The sequence below is a fragment of the Nelumbo lutea genome, chromosome 3, assembly GCF_056320005.1.
Source record: "Nelumbo lutea isolate HS-2025 chromosome 3, American lotus-T2T, whole genome shotgun sequence".
Lineage (NCBI taxonomy): Eukaryota > Viridiplantae > Streptophyta > Magnoliopsida > Proteales > Nelumbonaceae > Nelumbo > Nelumbo lutea.
In genome coordinates, this window is record NC_142686.1 from 23,088,999 (window position 1) to 23,108,576 (window position 19,578).

The 19,578-nt window shown below is 36.9% G+C and overlaps 1 protein-coding gene across 6 annotated transcripts; it reads right to left on the reverse strand.

Moving 5' to 3' along the window:
• Nucleotides 1-997: 997 nt before the first annotated feature.
• LOC148863610 (ubiquitin receptor RAD23c-like) lies at nt 998-17,690 on the reverse strand. 6 transcript variants are annotated; one of them, XM_088979370.1, is made up of 12 exons: nt 17,234-17,690; nt 11,991-12,152; nt 10,717-10,770; nt 9,028-9,092; nt 8,817-8,918; nt 8,145-8,322; nt 6,560-6,712; nt 6,416-6,481; nt 3,512-3,559; nt 3,316-3,425; nt 3,161-3,230; nt 998-1,353 (listed from the first exon to the last, which is right to left on the reverse strand). In XM_088979370.1, exons 1-12 carry the CDS (start codon nt 17,297-17,299, stop codon nt 1,237-1,239), a joined length of 1,191 nt encoding a protein of 396 aa, XP_088835496.1. In that variant the 5' UTR covers nt 17,300-17,690; the 3' UTR covers nt 998-1,236. The 6 variants fall into 6 exon arrangements, with proteins under 6 accessions (XP_088835496.1, XP_088835495.1, XP_088835500.1 ...); XM_088979369.1 differs by having other exon boundaries at nt 8,145-8,325; nt 17,234-17,605; XM_088979374.1 differs by having other exon boundaries at nt 998-2,269; nt 17,234-17,461.
• Nucleotides 17,691-19,578: the final 1,888 nt, after the last annotated feature.

A 19,578-nucleotide genomic window follows, 5' to 3' on the forward strand; every position in this document is an offset into this window, starting at 1 on the left:
ATACATACGGTTGGATATAACTCCATCTCTCTCCTGGTCCTGGGGTTGGATTTAAAAATAAATGGATTTATGAATAGCAACCCTAACACTAAGCATTTGGGTTGGTCAAAGCCGTGTTTGAATACGGTGCATTGGACACATACATTCATATTCATCTGGTGCATCCTGTGCAAGTGCAACCATACCAAGTACCAACCCATTTTGATTTCAAACTCGGGTGTTTGGAGTTCACAAGGCACCGGATTTAAAGACGGGTTGAACATCCTGATTCCTGACTGATAAACTGCCAAGCAGTGCTAGAGGTGAATGACGGAATTCTCCTTTCAAATTCCTTTCCCGGGGATCATCGGACTAATGCCATCCGTCAATACTTTAAAATACTTGTATAGTAGTAATTTCTTTTAGGCTACAGAACCAGGACCAACTCAGGTCTTTAAAATGTGTATGTATAATAATTCCTTTTAGGCCAATACACATACAGCCCAAGATACCAGTCTCGCTAAAACTTCCGTCTACCTTATTCCCAGCTTGAAATTTTATGACTTTGATTTTATTCACCTCAGGTGAAATCAAGCTTTGCAAGATTATATGATATTTAGGTGAATTTGAAATCATGGACCTAAACAACTAATAAGTAGGACTGTTTGGTATTCACCTGTGACGAAGATGTCAGGTTAGCTTCAAATTCCAAGGGAACATAACCTTCCCTACAGGCTACAGGGAGTAATTTTAAATGTCAGGTTAGCTTCAAAGTGTAGCCTGCCCTGGAATAATAGCTTTCCTCTTCGTCCAACCAAAGCCACCATCAAGTAAAGTGGGGATTGTCCCCCTCTCGGGGGGAAAAAGGGCCAAAAACCACAAAAAGAAACGAAGAAAAGGGCTAAGCAGTGTGAGCACTGTGACATGAAAGAAGCGCACAAAAGTCATAAAATCAACGGAGATACAAAAACACACGATGCAGAATTATTATGGGCTGGTATGTGCTAAAATGATCAAATGCGACATCACAAAACGAGATTTTTTTTTTTTTGAAACATTATACACGGTTAGTCATTCCCAACATTTATATGAATAGTGTAATAACTCCTCAAATGAAAAAAAAAGAAAAGAAAAGAAAAGAAGAAAACCTACCAAATCCTCCACATTACAGATTTGTACTACGAGTAGGAAGGAAAAAAAAAAGGAAAATAAAAAGGTTAAGGGAAAATAATGAAAAGACATTCATCTAGTCTAGCCTCAGTCCTCAAACTCATGAATATGATCCAACAGATAGTTGGCCGCCAGCTCCTCATTCTTGTTGCAGGCAAAGAAAACCTCCAGCACAAGTGCACGATCAAAGCCCATTGCCTCAAGCTGACAGAGACACAAATATGAACGAACATAACCACAATATACTTTTCAGACTATTTTTTGATCTTCCGAAGCTTCAAGTAGGAAAGATATATATCTACCAAAAAAAGGGGTCAGTTTGTATAATTTATCCAGAATGTGGAGGGAGGATTTTGGAGAGGTCAAAGTTCAAGGAAGGTTAAAGTGGTTGTCAAATATAACAAGGTTTAAGTAATTTACCCTAGTTTTAAATAATTAATTCTCTGTAACATTTTAATAATTAATTTTATGTCATAAAATAAACAAATAGATATTTTCAGACTATTTTTTGATCTTCCGAAGCTTCAAGTAGGAAAGATATATATCTACCAAAAAAAGGGGTCAGTTTGTATAATTTATCCAGAATGTGGAGGGAGGATTTTGGAGAGGTCAAAGTTCAAGGAAGGTTAAAGTGGTTGTCAAATATAACAAGGTTTAAGTAATTTACCCTAATTTTAAATAATTAATTCTCTGTAACATTTTAATAATTAATTTTATGTCATAAAATAAACAAATAGATATTTTCGTTCCAATAATGAGTGGGAAAATTGTTGGTACTAAAATAATTTACATATACATAATTCAAAGTAGTACACGTACATATGTAACTATGTAAGCACGCACACACACACACACACACACTCTTTCCTGTTCTGTTTCTGGTGACAGGGTATCCAGTCTTGGTTGAGAATGGCATACTATCGAGATACCAACCAGCTGCCTCAATCCCCATTGTCCACCAAGGCTGAAGAGTGTGCGCCCCCGCCCCATTGATTGCAAAAAATAGTATCACGAAGAAAGAAGATGATCCTAACTTGGATAAACTCCAGGTTTAGACAAGCATAAAGTTGGTATCTTAGCTGACAACCCACCAAAACCTTTAAACGAACCTGGAATTTTACTGAAAAAAGAAAAACTTTTAAGGTAATGCATCAAGTATTTCTAGGTTCAAAGTTAAGTTCACTCCACTAATAGTAAATCCAGGTTTAGCTCAGCATTCTCCAACATGAGTTCGGATTTAGTCCCAACAAAGGGTCCCCACATGTCCGAGATCAGATTTCGTCATGGTGAGATATTCCCAATGTAAGCTGCAATGGCTGTCAGGACCAGATCTGGAATCACCCTACATGTCCGAGATCAGATTTTGTCCTCATGAAATTGATCCTCACAACACTTGCAGCCATACATTGGGAAAATTTCCTTAATTTGTATATTTTCATTCATGTGAACATGTTCCCAATGCATGGCTGCAAACATTGTGACAATGGTGTGAGGACAAAATCCGGATTCCCATGTCCAAGCCACTGAACCCATCATCCACAGCTATCTAATAAAAAGATAAATACACATAATTGAAATGATCTAAATGATAGCCAATATTTCTTTTGACAAATCTAAATGATCACCAGTATTCTACAGTAGGTATTAAGGTTGCCTAACTAAATTAGCTGGTTAAAATTTATGAACGTAGAGCAACCATAGCTACCTACAATACACAGATAACAGCTACAACAGTGTTGTATCATGTCAGGTATTTTAAGTTTTGCCATAAATTCCATATCTGACTAGCTTGTTTCCTTGCCAAATCTGAGTAACATAGGTAGCAACAAATGCAGCTTCAACGAGTCATTTTTAGTTGTATGAGCTAACATATGTACTTAAAAATAAGATATTAACATGTAAGAACAAAATATTAAGGCTAAACAAGGTTGCTAGGAATTTCCATGAATTAGCATAAGTTGGCAGAAGAATGCCATAAATAGAATCCTGATAAAGGTTCAATAAACCTTACACGTTCAATGGCTTCACGCTCCTCAGGAGTGACTTGGACTGTTGCTGGGGCCATCTGTCCAAATAGGTTCCTGGTGAACATTGGACAGCATTTTAGCACAACATATGTCAAACTATAAATTCATTAAATGAAGCAATATTCGAAGCATATCTCACCCCTCTCCACCTTCAACAGGTTCATTGATCAAGCGTAGGAAGTCAGCCTGATGCTCTTGAATAAGTCTCATTAGGTGTGGATTTTGCTTCCCTAGTTCTTGAAGCATAGGCTGCATGCCAAGAATAAAAATGTCAGGTATTCATAGAAAATAAACAAAATAAAGGTTATAAAAGTCCATTAGAAATAAAACAAGACCTGCAAGATCTGGGGATTTGCCTGCACCATACCTCGCAAAGCTTGGAACTGCAACAAATAAAATGTAATATCCAACATTAAATTGTTAGAAAGAGAGGACCAAATCTCTAAATATTCTCAACTATTTTACTTGGATATACAGACAAGTCTAATTGTAAAACTTACAGTTTATCATGTTAAGGGTTCCAAAATAAATCTGTGGTTACCCATTAGAAAACACTCATCTATCATGCTTATTTATTTATTTTTTTTGAAAAAAAGGTAATGAAAATTTTATTCATGACGAAGATAACCATACAAGAAAGCGGGTGGGAGACCAAGGATCAGTTCACCCCCAAAGGATCTGATCACAAACAAGTTCTGATTACAAAACACAGGGATGGTAGAAAGCCAAGAGGCAAGTTTGACTACAATACACTGAATCAGCACCTCCGGCTCTTTCTTCTCTTTTCTAAAAATTCTGTCATTTCTCTCAGACCATATAGTTCTGATAAAGTGATAACTGCAGCTGGAATGGCACTCCAAATGTATTTTCCTTTTTTTGATAAGCCCGGCAGGTATCAGCACTTGAGCAGATCCTTTACTGTTCTCAGCATTACCCAGCTAACACCAACAGCATTAAGGAAGTGAGACCAGACTCTCCAAGCAATCGTGCAATGCATACAGAGATGGTAAAAGGATTCATCTATTATTGTTTTTATTGATAACAAAGAATATTTTATTAAAGAGAGGTCTAAATCCCCAATATCAGTCCCACCCCTCAACAGACTCTTCAACCATTTTTAATGAAAGGCATTGTAGTCCGAGCAAAAACAGGAAAACCCAAACATGTTGACCAAAAACACATTCCAAGCATTTAATCCCCACCATAAACAAACAAACCCTCTGGAAATATAAGAGCCGCAACTTCAAACATCAACTTACAAGTTGCATCTTTCCAAAGACAACAAATCTCCCTAGAGGACAGCCCAGTAGGCGAGGCTCCCATCGATGCAGGGTCGGGGGGGACAGTGTATGCAGCTTTACCCCTGTACATATAGAGAAGCTGTTTCCAAGATTTGAACCCTGGTCACCCAGGTCACAATGGAGAAACAAACTCTTCCTAGAGACCACAAAAAACGCCTACCAAATAGGATGACTAAACTGCCTGCCGCTTACCTCTTCCCGTTCCCCTAATGCCTTTGGAAGACCCACTTCTCAAGGAAGACAAAATCTCAATCTCCTCAGCACAAAATCTCAATTCCTTAACAATGCCAACCCACACGCAACCAATTCTGATCTCCACCAGCTCCAGGCTCACACCCTTGAACCATCCTAGGGGTGTTAATTTGATCAGTTTGGTTCGGTTTTAAAGGGCAAAGTGGTCATCCAGTTATATAAAATATAAATATTAATATTTATAAGTATAATATATAGTATATATTAACACAATATTAGTATCATAGTTGTCAAGGCGACACCTAGGTGACAAGGCGACAAGGCGCCCCCCTGTCACCTAGCCTCACCTTGGTGCCTTGAAAACTATGATTAATATTTATAATTAAAATATAATATGTGTATATTATATATTTTTCAGTTTTCGGTTTGGTTCGGTTGAGAAATTTTCCCGAACCAAACCGAACTGAACTGACTTGTTTGGTTTGGTTTTCGGTTCAGTAACCAAATTTGAACACTCCTAACCATTCCATCAAACATTGATGAAGGAAAGCCTCTCATTCTGAAAGATCACCTTTATTAGCACCACTTCATTAAAATATCTCTCCACCTGAAATAAATAAAGTGTAATCTCACTCATCTATCCCACACATAGGACTTGGGAAAGCAGTGAAGCACTTTATTTTCACAACTCATTATTATATGTAATCATCTTTTTTTAATATTCTGTGGCCAAATGTCTTCTGTTCTTTCAGTGACAGCAATTACGGTAATAATCAATCATCAAGAGGGATGTTAACATGACAAATCCAGATAATCTGAAAGGAGACCCTCTGATAAACAGCATGAATAATATCCTTATCCATTGCATTCCCATATTTCATAATGTGTTGCAGTTCATAAATGCTAGCCCTCAAAATTTTCCCAGTTTTTCCTAAAGCTGACAGCTTGTACCAAAGATAACTAGAAGATGAAAGGAACAGCAGATTACATTGTAACCCAAGACAGGTCCATGTCACCCTCTACATGTGGTATGTTTCATCCCAACAGCCTGCTGCCAACATCCCAAAAAAGAAAAAAAGAAACAAAAAGCAATGTCTTTTTCTAATAACAAATTTGAAAATTCAATGAGTGTTAACCAGAAAGGGGTCCACTACAGGAGGGAGATAAAACTGATATGAAAGGAGCTAGTAAACATTTGCCGCTCTGGAGATTTAGCCATCTATTGTTATGGATTGACCATGTTAATGGTACATGTGAAAGACGATTAGTCATTCTCATTTGGTATTCAAACCCATAAACTTGTCCATAAAAGTACTTATACTCTACCTTCAAAAAATAACTTTTATGATCTTCAAACCAAAAAAAATGGAACAATAGATTCTCTATTTGGCATGTGACAGATCATTCTCTTATTGGCAAGAAGGAATCATTGACAAGGGGAAAGTGGATTACTTTCATCTTGCCAATGCTTAGCTCATGGAAATATAACCAAGGGTGCATATCCATTTGACTAATACCCCAGCTCTGAAATGTGAAAGAGGGAAAAAGAGAGGAGGGGGGGGGGGGGCACTATTGCACTTACTAAGATGTTAACAATAATAAGAATCTGACAACAGTTGAGACAAATTCATATGGATTTCATACCCATTCCCATTAGACGCCATAGGTGGCTTTCAGTAACCAGGAGAAAAAGTAGCATATAGGTACATGTGGACTATTTCTCAGAGAAGAGGAGGGAGAAAGGACCTGTGGACTGTTGCGAAGAAAATCCAATGTCCCTGCACCAGCAGCAGAACCCATACTTGGAAGGCCCTGTTTAGCAGAACAATAATGTTCAACATCAGCCAGCAATTTTTCATGAAAGTAGAACCAAAGATTTACAGTATCTACCTGTGGAAAAAGATCCAAAGGATTTGCATTGGGTCCAGTGGAGGGAACAGTTGGCTGTGCTGGTTGCGGAGCCGGAGCCTGGGCTGAGTTCACAGCTTGAGCACTTGCAGCAGGGCGAGCCGCGAGGGGAACATCTGCCTGCTCTGGGATGCCCTGGTATATGCAGTAAATTAAAAAAAAAAAAAAACAAAATAATCATTCAATGGAAACAGCAATTCCAGTAACAACCGCAAAATGATATACATAATATTTTTTCTTGTTGAGGGTGAAGGCGGGGGGTGGTAAGAAGGATGAAGGCCCTCACCCAAAAGCAGTAAAAACCAACTCTATCAAAGTATTAACATAGATCCAATAGTGCCTTAAATAATAAGTCTCATCTTGCTACTGAGATGATTAGGATATGCATTATTCACATGATTATAAAGATGGAGAAAGTCCCACCATCCTATTCCCCTCACCATATGTTCATGTCCAAATCGTACACAAACACCCATCCAACCTCCCTCCTTCCTCCAAAAAAAGAAAGGGGAAACTTCCACAAATAAAAATAAATAAGATGTGGAAAAAACTGCAAGCAGGAATGGTATTAAAAAAATCAAAGCCAATGATATTACGAGTGAATACGTATATACTATTTTTAGGGCTTCAAAGGATATCAATTTCTTCAATTTCGATCCCATTTAAGGGTGATCTGAATTATATCCCAAACCAATAAAATCTGTTTCGATTTGATTTAAATATGGTTAGTAGAGTTGGTTCAAATGTTGTGTCTTACCTAAATTGTCATATGTTGAAGTTTCATAGAAGGCTTTTTTGAATTCAATTCATTCATGAAATACAACATCAAAGACATGTTTAGTTCATTTTATTAATAGTGTAATATATAATATTTAGATCTTTTTAATTTAGTTTGTTGATATCAATAACCAATTGCAATCTGAATTTGATTCAAATTCAAATATAAACAAATCAAGTTTGGGTCTACTATATCCGATTCAATTAGATCCATTTACAGCCCTAACCATTTCAGGGAGCTGCTTGGAAGGTTAATTAGAAAATATTAGGAGGTGGTAAGTAGAAGGAAAAAGAAAGCAAGAAAACTTTAGAAGAAGCAAACTAGGATTAGTAGAAAAACACTGTCAGAGATATCCTTTAATATAACTCAAAGTTGCAGAAACCCAAAAACATCTAGTTTTCTTTTTGTTTTTAATCAACAATAGATTGTATTCATTTTATAGAAGAGGTCCCTACCAGCCATAAGAATGAATAGAAAGTAAGTACAGGGCTACCCATAAGACAACAAGCATTTTTCTCTAACCCAATGCCAAGCACCTTCAAAAACCTCAAATTGCTGGACAATGTATCTCTAGAAGGAAATTCCTTGAGAAGGAAAATACGTAACAGACAAGGAAAATAACAAGCACCACACATACCCAATGGACATGCTACACAGCATGCACAATGACCTTTACATTCTCCGGCAAACACAAACATGAAAGAGAAAACATCACCATCCACCTGAGCTGAAGGTAACTTCCATCCAAATTGAAGTTAACGGGAATCAAATAGAGAAGAGCAGACTTACAGAATACAAATATTCAACAGCCCTCTCTGGGTTGTTATAAGCAGCACGTAAAGCACGGACAACAGTATCTCTGTCCCAACTCCCGCCACCCATGTCTAGTATTTGCTTAATGGCTTCCTCAAAGTTATTTCCTGCAACAAGATTTGATGCAGCTTGGCCATAGGCATCTGTCTCTGTGCTGCTTTCAACAGATGAGTGCGTTTGAGAAGAACTAGTCATTGAATAGAGTACAAAAAAAGTTACATCAAAAGAATATAAAGCATAGTAAAAATATAAAGGATCCCTTGGAGCCTGCCTATTCCCACACATGAGGAACCTAACTTCCTTGGATGTATCAACCATACAATTGATGCCTCAAGTAATACAGCCAGTTGTCCCATAAAAAAGCCATCAAACCCATAGCTTGTTTATGCATTGGTGCCCACATGTACATCTGTTTGTGCACATATCTGTTTAGGGATGATCATATCTAACAAGGCCTGCATTGCCCAACCTGGAAATTTCTGGGCCCATGCAAGGTTTTTCATCCAATCCCAGATTTAATATATAATGTATAAATAAAAATATAATATATAATATACATATTGTGTAAGAATATATAATATATGCATAAAAAATTTACATCCCTATGTGTGTGTGTGTGTTAGGGAGAGAGAGAGAGAGAGAGCTCACGAGAGGGTAGTGGCAGAAGGGGCTGCAGCAACAGGGGTGGGTGCAGGTGCGAGTGCAGGTGTGGGTGCAGGTGCAGGTGCGGGTGCAGGAGTTGATGGCGGCCTGTGCAATGAAGTTGACAATAGAATGTAAATTGCATCTAATATATACACCAGATCAAAGAAAGAAAATAACATTGTTCAAATGTAAAAGGTAGATCATGAAAACTCACGGAGCTGAGGTTGCTACAGGAGGTTGAGGGGTTGTTGTAGGAGCTGCGGCACTTGTTTGTGGGGTCTACATATAAAATTCATTCTATTAGGTGAATTTCAAAAGAAGCACAATACAAATAAGATTATAATTAACCATGTGGAAACAATCGTCCCTCTTGCCACAGTACCAAATATAACATGCTGAAGCTCAGTAACTAAAATTTCTGTTGATTAAATGATTAATTGAAGCTTCAATAACATGAAGCAGGAAAAATTATCAAAAAAAAAATTACATGAAGCAGGAAAAGAAATAACAGGCCAAATAATACCAGTATCCCAAAACAGAAAACAAGTGAGTATATGTTCCAAAGTACATTCATAAAAGAAAATTCTAGACCTCTAATTTCTTCTACATTTTAAAAGAGAAATTAAACAAGGGTTTCCTCTAACTTTCCGTGGGAAACCAAATAATTTGAAATGCTTTTCTTTCTTATTTTCCTTTACTTATTCCTACTTTCTATGCAATCAAATGTAGTATGGATAAAACTCATCATGTTCTAATGATCCTTAAATATTATGATCTTTTATATTTATATGCCCATCCTATATAAAAAGGCATTCCTTTTGTACATATTACCATATTTTCCCTCATTTTAGTTTTAATATTTTTATTAAAAGATTTGCAACTCATGAAACTCATACCCATGGGGCCCACATGCTCGCATATGGAACACCGGTGTGTTCACTCGTGATTGGTCACGTAGCAAGTGATAAACAGCCAATGAGCAGCAGATCCCAACTCAACTCATGAGGTTTAAACCTCATGCCTCAGGCTTAACGCCATACATCTAAAGGCCCTAAAACTCCCCTCATGTTTCTGTGTTTTCGAACATCTACACAACATGCTACAATCATATGCACAAGCTAAGTTCAAATGTATTATGTTATGATCTACTTCAGCAACCCCACTTGGAAGGAACAAGGAACAATCTCCAATATCAGGTGGCATTTGATATTGTTTTAAGAAAGACGTTAAAAAGGCTATAAAATTAAGGATGTCAGCTGATATTGCATTTGTGGTCTTCGGTTATAGAAGGTCCTTGGCCACAGAGATTCTCAATTAGAGAGTTAAAAGCATTGGCTTGTTGAACATATCACTCAGGCAGATTCTGAAATCAGCTAATGCCTTGAGCTGACTTGCTTCTAGTAGAGAAATCAAGATATTAAAGCATCAAACCATGTTTTGCAGGCACCGATCCAGGTGCTTGTCAGCAGTCCTGAGAGTTTGCTTTGTATATTTCATTTTGTCATGTTCAGCTTGTTGTTTTGTACATCAACTGTTTGTTCCCTGCTATTAGATTCTTTAAATAGAAGGTGGCACTCATAGAAACCTTTTTAAATGTTATCAAATGTAGCATTAGTTGACTGCTAGCATATAGGTATTTTTAGTCAAGACCATTAGAATTTGCACTGAAAACACGGTAGTAATATCTGGTTCAAGGAATTTATTTTTGCTACCAATAGCCATTTGAACTTTATTTCTTCCCAACGGTAGCAAAACAGAAAACAAAAAAAAGACCCAACTGGCAACAATGATAATGTGAGGAAAAAATGAAGAGAATTAAAAAATAACAAGAAGATGCAAAAGAAATGAATGGAAGAAAAAGAAAACAAGCAGGATAATTTTGCTCGTTGTCTTTAGAGCTTACCTGACTTGTAGGAGCCGCTGATGCAGTTGAAGTTCCACCAGATGAGCCCTTATTCTAACATATTTCAGCATGAAAATAAATCATCTTAGAATAACATTGATATGAAAATATACTTCAATGTGACAGCTTTGATAGGGATTATTTATCTTCAAAATAGTAACAATCATATAGGGAAAACAGGAAGTAAAAAATCAACATCCATGTAAAAAGAAAAGAAATCAAAACAATTAATCAAGTTTCTTCATTTAATAAAGCAATCTACTTGTCTTTTTATCTTTTTTGCTTCGACCAACTTCCTTGTTCTAATTCCAGGTTTTTACAGTATTTTCTTCATTTTCTCAACACTGGTGTATTCACTTCCAAAACCACAGTTCAACAGCTTGTCATATGTCAAAAGTAAATATTAAACCTTCACTGCATGGTAGTTTCACTAAAGGAATAAAGGTCAAGCCAATTCATTTGTGATCACATGGAACCATGGTTGAAATTATCAATACACCTCTGTGTATTAGCGTAGGTGTATCGGTGCTTTATACAATGCACTTTTTTAAGTTTTATTTTCAAATTTTCATTTTTATAAATATTTTTATATTATTTAATAAACAAAATAAATAGGTTCCTGAAAGCACCTTAAATAGTTGTATTGGAGCCTTGCCGATACAACAATACAATATGCCTAACACGGGGTGTATTGTATCGATATTTTGAATGTTGCATATAATATTGGATATTAACAGCCAACACCATTTCATAGATCCATAGTGGTGACAACCACAGTAGTAACACTGTGCACTACTGTATGCAGCCCTCTCAGTTAGGGTTACATGTTAAGCATAAAAGGTAACTGAAGTCAATTTTTGGCATCTTGGGTTTAGTGATTGCTAATATTCAAAAGGACTTGTTTCCCCCTTTGTCTTATGCCATCAACACTCTCTGTTCTAGTAACTGCTTGCTTAATTATACCTGCCCTGGTTCCAGAGGTTTTTTTTTCTTGAAACAGGTAAAGTATAATATTCATAAATAAACAAAAAAAAAAAACATGTACAACAAGGAGCTGTACACAGGGATTTAAACAGAAATGCCCCAACAGATCTATACCCCCAAACCCTGATTTACAAAAGAACTAAAAAATATGCCCTTTTTCTACAGATTTACCTTAGCAAGCATCTAAAATTCAATTAATAAATTTACTTTATTCTTACTCTAAAAGAATTATATTTAACAGATTATGAAAGCACTTAAATAGATACATATAGAGAGAAAAAAAATCTCACCTTGGTCAACATGATGACAAGAAAGCTATTTTCAGACACTTTGTTTTCGTCCAAAGTTGTGGCATCTTTAAGAACTTTCCCCTGATGGATAAGCATTTGTTGTCCAGCAGGGTAAACATCTGGGCCCTGAACTGTTTCTATGTTCTTCTTCACATCAGCCACCTGCAGTGTGTTTAGAAAATAGAAAACCATGTACAAATTAGAAATATACAAAAATAAGACAACTAAAAGTAAACCCTAAAAGAATACAAAATTAGAATTCTAATGGGAAAAAGGAATACTGCATGAAGTATTGAATATCCAGAAAAATAAAATGCCCCCACAATGCATCCTTCCATAAACTCTCAGCTAGCTAAAAGAGAGGGGGGGGGGGGACAGAGAGAGGTTTCATGATATGAATAAATACGTTTATTACCCCAAATGGAAATGCAAACAAATAGAAACAAGAACTTCCAAGGCTATGTTTGTTTGCAGTGCAATTTCATTTGCACTAGTGCAAATGCATTAAAGTTCAAATGAGAAGAACGCAAGATCTGCTTTACTTTTGCTATAGGTTTGCTAAAAGAGAGAGGTTTCATGATATGAACAAATACATTTATTGCCCCAAATGGAAATGCAAGCAATAGAAACAAGAATTTCTAAGGCTATGTTTGTTTGTAGTGCAATTTCATTTGCACTAGTACAAATGCATTAAAGTTCAAATGAGAAGAACACAAGCTCTGGTTTACTTTTGCTACAGGTTTGCTAAACTTACTTCAGGTTTTATTTTACCTCTACATTGCAAACACAAAAAGGGGGGAATCCTTAAACCAGCACTAAGGTTTCTTATATACACTAAAACATCCCCTCAGTTTTATCCTAATCCTTAATCATCCCTTATTAAATGATTTTGCTGTTAACTTCAACAAAATGGGGTAAATATCAAAAAATGCCCTTACGGAGTTTTGGATGCTTGAATCCAATAGTAAAAATGCCCTACTTGTAGATGGGTTACCTGATTTTTGACGTGGGCAAATTAATGGCTTTATTACTGATTGAAACCTTTCATATTGAAGCTAATCTAAATATGCCCACATATAAAATTTAGGCCCAATTAGAGGGTGACATGTAATCCAAAGTTTTATGTTTGCTTTTACAAAATTTCAATGGACAGAAATTCCTAACTTAAATAGTAAAGAAAAAAGTTCTTAAAGTTGCAATTTTGCATGCAAGAAACACGTTAAATCCATATTGCCAAAACAAACCTTCTATAGAAGATTGCCAAGTATCAAGTTCCCTAAGGGCCAAAGCACTTCTATAAGGTCTAAAGTTAGCAATCTGACCACGGTGAAGAACTCTGCCAAGTGGTGATTTCATGGTTATCTACATGTATAAGGGCCTCTTGCTCCCTTGGATTCTTTGTTAAAGAAGCAAGGTTGTCTCCGTAAGCGAAACTACTCAATGGATTCCAAACGTAACAAACAGCATTTCCGACGTTCTAGCAAGGGAAGGGCCAAGAGGTATCAAGGGAGACACTTTCTTTTGGTGGGGGAGATGCTTGCCTGGGGATTAGCTTCTAGTGTTGTTGTATTGGTCTCTTGATTCAAAACTTTGAGACATTGGAGTTTTACACACTTTCCACTTTTGACAAAATATCCGACTACCATTGCTGATCAAGAAAAAAGACCTAAAATTTTATCACATGCATATTCTCATAAATGCAGACCTTGAGAAAATCAGATGATCTCCAACAAATAGTTCCATGTCCATGATTTTTTTTTTTTATCAGCAACAAATAGTTCCATGATGAACCTACATATTCAAGTTAAAACTGCCATTTGGTAGAAATAATTGCACAAGAGATTGAGAGAACCTAGAGTACTATTTTTCACATCACCACAAAGCATCAAGGATGGAGAATGGCATCAAACACAAAGGAGATCTTATTTTGAAGCAAACCTGGGACTTTGATGCATCATTGCCAAAATGAACAATTGCTTATATGGGCCAAGCTAGAAAAACAATTCAAGCCTGAAAGTTCTGAGCAGGAAACAAGAAAATAAGCAATTTTCTAACTACCAATTGCTTATGGGTAGTTTGCAAGTAAATCATCAGATTTTGGCAGTAGACATACTACCAAGTCACTGATGAATCCTTTATCTTCCCAGTTAGCCCTTAATTAGTTTTTTGCATTATCCAAAAAATCAGTTCTTTTATTGGCATCCATAGAAGCAGTTTTAAGATAAAAACTTATGGTGTTGGAATGCCATATTTCACTTTTCAGTTAAAGTCTTGAAGTTCCTCAGTTTGGACATCATATTTCACTTTTCAGATCTCAAATCTTTTCCTATCAGTAAAAAAAAGAAAAAAAAAACGCTTGGAAAATATTGGCAATGTATTTGGATAAAGAAACTAATAATAGGAAAAGTAAAATTCTGGCATTAAAATCACAAATAGATTGAAGGCACAAGGCAGAGGACACAAACCCTTCACTCCACATATTCCATTTAAACCCCTTAATTGAGATAACTGACTCCAGTGTTGCATCGGATACAAGCACCAAATTTAGAAATACAACTTGCACTATTAGGTCAGTTCCATAAACATAGATGCAGGGGCTTTTTTGATCGCAAACAGATCTGAGAATCTTATTTAGTCATAGAAAATGAGAATATTACAGTAGTTTTTACATGGTAAAAGCACACTAAACCAGCTGCTTCACTCACCCGTCATCAGTTTTTTAAAAGCACAAGACGCAAAAAAGTGCAAAGGGCTTTTTGCACCAAAGCACAAGGTGCAAGGCAAGGCACATGCCTTTTTGAAGCAAGGTGTAAAATTTTAAAAAGTTTCAAAAAATGCAAAAAAAAAAACAATATTAAAAATAGTATTAATTAAAAAATGCAAAGCTTTTTTTTTTTTTTGATAAGTGGTAAGAAATGTATTGTATTAATGGTAAAGAAGGCAAAAATCCCTCAATTATATACAAAAAGAAATGTAGCTTTAAGCCTTTAACTATGAAAAAAATGTAAACTTTAATTTTAAACTAAATGTTTTAAAAAGCCTAAGCTCAAATTAAAATGCATAAACATAATATATAAAACATATTCAAGCACTAAACAGTTCAAGCATGTGAAACTTTCAATCTCTTTATTCCTTTCCTAATTGTATTACTTCAAATGGCTGATGTAATGTTAAACATCTTGCACTCCTAATTCTGCAAGCCACCTTTGTACCAAGCCCCTTAAGACAAGCCCAAACAAGTCCATGATAGGGTCTTCAATTTTTAATTCATACATAAAGAAAATGGTTGATTATATTTCCTTATCTTTTAGAAGTGTCTTGTATTAAGAAGAATGAATGAACAACATTAGCAAAAATGGGGGTTATGAGAGCTGGTTTAGGCTTGCCTCAAGGGACTTGGGTTGGGGGTCCGGAGCTCCCGGCCTAGCAACCATGCTTCAAAAAAGAGCAAAAAAGCACAAAATTCAACTGAGGTACATGTTTGAACTGAGGCTCAAGGCACACCAGGCACTTACCAAGGAACACTAGGCGTACACACCTTTTTAAAGGGAAAGGGCCTTGCCCTAGACAAGGCACAGACTTTGAACTGAGCACCTAGGCACACCTTTAAATCACTGCTCACCATACATCTGGAGCCCCTTGACTTACCTTGAATTGTAGGCCCTGAAAAGAGGTCCATCCAATTTACCCCTTCTCTAGCAAGTTGATCTACTGAGCTATTAGCAGATCGTTTAATGCATATAAATAAGATGTTCAGACTGTTAGCTAGAAATTTAGCCTCCCTTAGAGTATATGTCTAAATATCGATGGATCTACTCATCCACCCTGCATGTGAAGTCCCCTTCCATTTCCACTCTTTTGGGTTGCAAGAGGAACATAATTGCAGACCTAGGAGAAGAGGTAGGAGTTCTTCCTAATATGAGTTCCACTCTCCCATAGTCCCAGTACACACTGAAACTATTTATCCATTATGATCTCTAACTGTTCCCCCATCGCTGACCTCCCAGGGTTACCAATGCAGCAGCAACCAAAATTTTATTTAATAGAGCCCTCAGGTGGAAGAACCCTTGGATTTGGGGACTCGTGTGAGAAAAGAACCTACTATTTAACTAAAGGAAGGCATGACGCAGCTGCTTCATCAATTTAGATTTTAGAATATTCCATGCAACAGTGGTTCAGCAAAGTTTTTATTCTTAATGTGAAAGGCATCCTGGGATGCTACACTTGAACCCCACATCCCAATTTAATCCAATTAACTTAACAATAGTCCCTAACTTTTGGCACTTCACTAAATTTAAACCTAGTCTACCATCTTAATCAAAACTTAACTAAAATCTATATGGGAAAATACTACACTTGAACACCTTATTAATCCAATTAAACTTTATAAAAACATTGGCATTGGCCCTGATCACTGGCCGAGAAACTAATCCAACTCTTTTGCCCAAGCCTATAATTGTTAAACACATTTGACAATTACACCAGCGAATCTCAGAGGCCCCACTTCGTGCTATAAGATATGGGAGGCTAGGTCTGTATCCAATTCACCCTCACCGATGACTCTAACCCCAGATAGCCAGAACTGGCACAGGATAATGGCCATTTTACGTGACAATTAACATAGTTAACATCGAAATACGTGCAACTGGCAAGTGTACCAAGCAAAGTACTAAGTTTTATTTTATTCCCGTTTATAGTTTTCTAGCCGGGATGGTAAACTCGAAACCACGAGGCCATGATTGGGATGCAGGATGCCAACCAAGTTATGGTTTAAAGTCAATTGCTCAATAGCATGTCTGCATCCAAAATTCCGATGCAGTACGAGGAAAAACATGTCCCCAATACCAAAGCATCCATCAGAACTAAAAGTTCACACAATAAACCCACACGAAAATGAATTATTAATCCACTTTAAACAAATTGGACCATAATTTTCAATCTTTTCCCTATAATTAGTCCCATGGCATTCCAATTACACGGAATTCAATGCATCAAACAATACAAAAACGAGTAGGGGTTGGGAGAAAACAGGGAAAATTTGAAAAACCCTAAGCCATCTTCACTCGTAACACGAGATTATCATACTAAAGCCCCAAGAAAAAGAAGTGTTAATCAACTGGTGAGTGGTGAGTGCTGTTCAGAGCGTCAAAAGAGAATTTTGTGTAGACAATATATCAAAAAGAAACAGAGGGGAGACTGGAGAGAGAGAGAGAGAGAGAGAGAGAGAGAGAGAGAGGGAGTACGGTGTCTTCAGGTTTCACTTGGATCTCGAAGTGAGTTCCCTTCAAGGTCTTCACGAAAATCTTCATCTTCTATGGGATCTTGGTCTGTACAATTTCGCTTCGCTCTCCCTTCTTCTCTCCCGATCCGCTCGACAGAAGAAGAGAAGAAAAAAAATAAAACGTTCTAGATAGATAGATATTGCTCCGCCAAAAAAGTAAAGCAAGAAAGAAAACCGAAGCCCAAGCAAGCAAGCTTCTGTGTCCTTTATTTATATTTATTTTAAATTATTATTATTTGTTTTTGGATAAAATACAAATAAAAAAAAAAAAGGGAGTTGATCCAATAACTATTCTCATATGTGTGAGATGATTTGCGACATTAAATTTGAATCTAGTAGAACCAACGAATTCCTCAGAGAGCAATGTGAAGGATACTAATGAAACCGATAATCATAGGAATTAGGAAGAGAATGTACATGGTCCCATATGTGGGGGGATATGCGTTCATGTGTATTGCTCAGCACCGTATGATTCGTACGAAACATATTATGGCATATTAACGTCAGACCAAAATCCACATAATATGTGCAAGATAAATCATAAAATCAATTTATGAAATTATCAGTTTAGCCCTTTCACATTCAAGGCATGTGGTATTGTTGTGCTTGTTTTTAATTATTTTGAAAATTCATGCATTAAATCAATTTTACTCTTTTAAAAAAATCAAGTAAAGAAAAGTAGAATTTTAGAAGTTTGAAGAGAATTAGTAAATAAAGAAAATAATAATAATAATAATAATAATAATATCCGTTTTACAAAAAGGGTGTTGCCGATTTATTGGGGATGGGAGGACTACTACTCTACTAGAGTATAGAGTATGGGGGATCCATGGATTCCTCTCCTCAACTACATGAATGAATTTACAGTTGCTAATTCTGTAAGAAATGAGAATTTGGGTGTGAAACTTGTAAGTAAACTGCGTACACATTCTGGAGAGCGGAATGAAAATGATATTCAGGTGGCAACCAAAAAGGTAGGCGTTTTTAGACTGACTAAGCATGCATGCAGGGGGATGAGTGGCTTTGGGTGAAGGAATGAGGTGGACATGCAACTCACTGTACAATGTTAGTGATGCAAGGTTTTGTAGAGGTGCGGGAACGGGCCTTCTGGGTGAAATTTTTGAAACTATCCCCATCCCCGTGTGCATCTGTTTCTTTGGAAATTATTGCGAGGAGTGGTGTTCACCAAGAATAGGTGGTGGAGCATTTGTTCTTCATCTTGTGCTTTTACCATTTACCAAAGTTTGTGTGGTTTGGACTGATAGGTTGGCATTCTGATATGATACTGCTTGCGGTGATTTAGTGTGCTCTTGGCTGAAAAACTTGATTATATCCACTAACTATAGGGACCAAACTGGAGTTCAACCTATGGAGGTTTTGGGGTGCACCTACTGTAACAAACCCAGTTGGTGCACAATGTCATCTGCCAACGGAGAATCATGAAGTAAATGTTTATATCTGGTCCGATGGTGCTTCTCATTTGGGACTTGGAGAAGCAGCCTGTGTGGCCATTGACAACCTGCAGGGGAAATTTCTCATTGCACGAGCTTGTTTTATCGAAGCGATAGATGATGCAGAAACAACAGTCAACAGAAATGCAAGGTTCTGTTGACTTTTTAAAATAATATCATTTAAGTCAACAGTACCATGGAGATGGAGGCATATGTTGAACGATGCAAAGATTATTGTTGACTAGCATTGCCTGTTTATATCAATAAAGGTGATATTTATAATAAAATTTTAAAAATATGTTAACTTTTTAAAATAATATCATTTAATAGCAAAAATACTAATCATCTTCTTCTTCTTGCCATCTATTCATCGGCGCCGCCATCCGTCATTACCCACCACTGCCTCTGACAACCTTTATCAATGCTTTCATCTATTTCCACCGCCTCCACCCACCTCCACTTCCACCGCTACCTCCGCCCACCTCGTTTCGAAACACTGCCACTTTAAGCATCTCGAGAAGAGGAGGAAGAACCTAACAATAACGTCTACGGTTCCGAAATATTATTGTTCTCAGTGATTCAGCAAAAGCAGTTGCTCCCATGAGAAAACACATTGTTTTTTTTGGAGTACAGGATGGTCTGTGCCACGGGAGTATTCACCAGCACCTGCAGCAATTGTTGTCAGTTTAGTTTCTCCAACCCACCAAGCTCCAAACCAACATTTCCTAGTAGCACCTCCTACTCGATGCTCAACCAACATGGCATGGTCTGGAGTGATCTAAGTTGTGCCTTCAGGAATTCTATGTACTTGTACGCCTCTTCCAGCAACGTTGCCATGCTTATCTTCTTGTCCCAT

Bases quoted from the DNA above. Each gene is read 5' to 3' on its own strand.
- LOC148863610 (XM_088979369.1), bottom strand. From the start codon at position 17,299: ATGAAGATTTTCGTGAAGACCTTGAAGGGAACTCACTTCGAGATCCAA. The intron at 10,771-11,990 runs GTGAGATTTTTT...GAAATATGTTAG, and splicing joins TTGTCATCATGTTGACCAAG to AATAAGGGCTCATCTGGTGG. The intron at 3,231-3,315 runs GTGAGATATGCT...AATGTTCACCAG, and splicing joins CCTGTTGAAGGTGGAGAGGG to GAACCTATTTGGACAGATGG.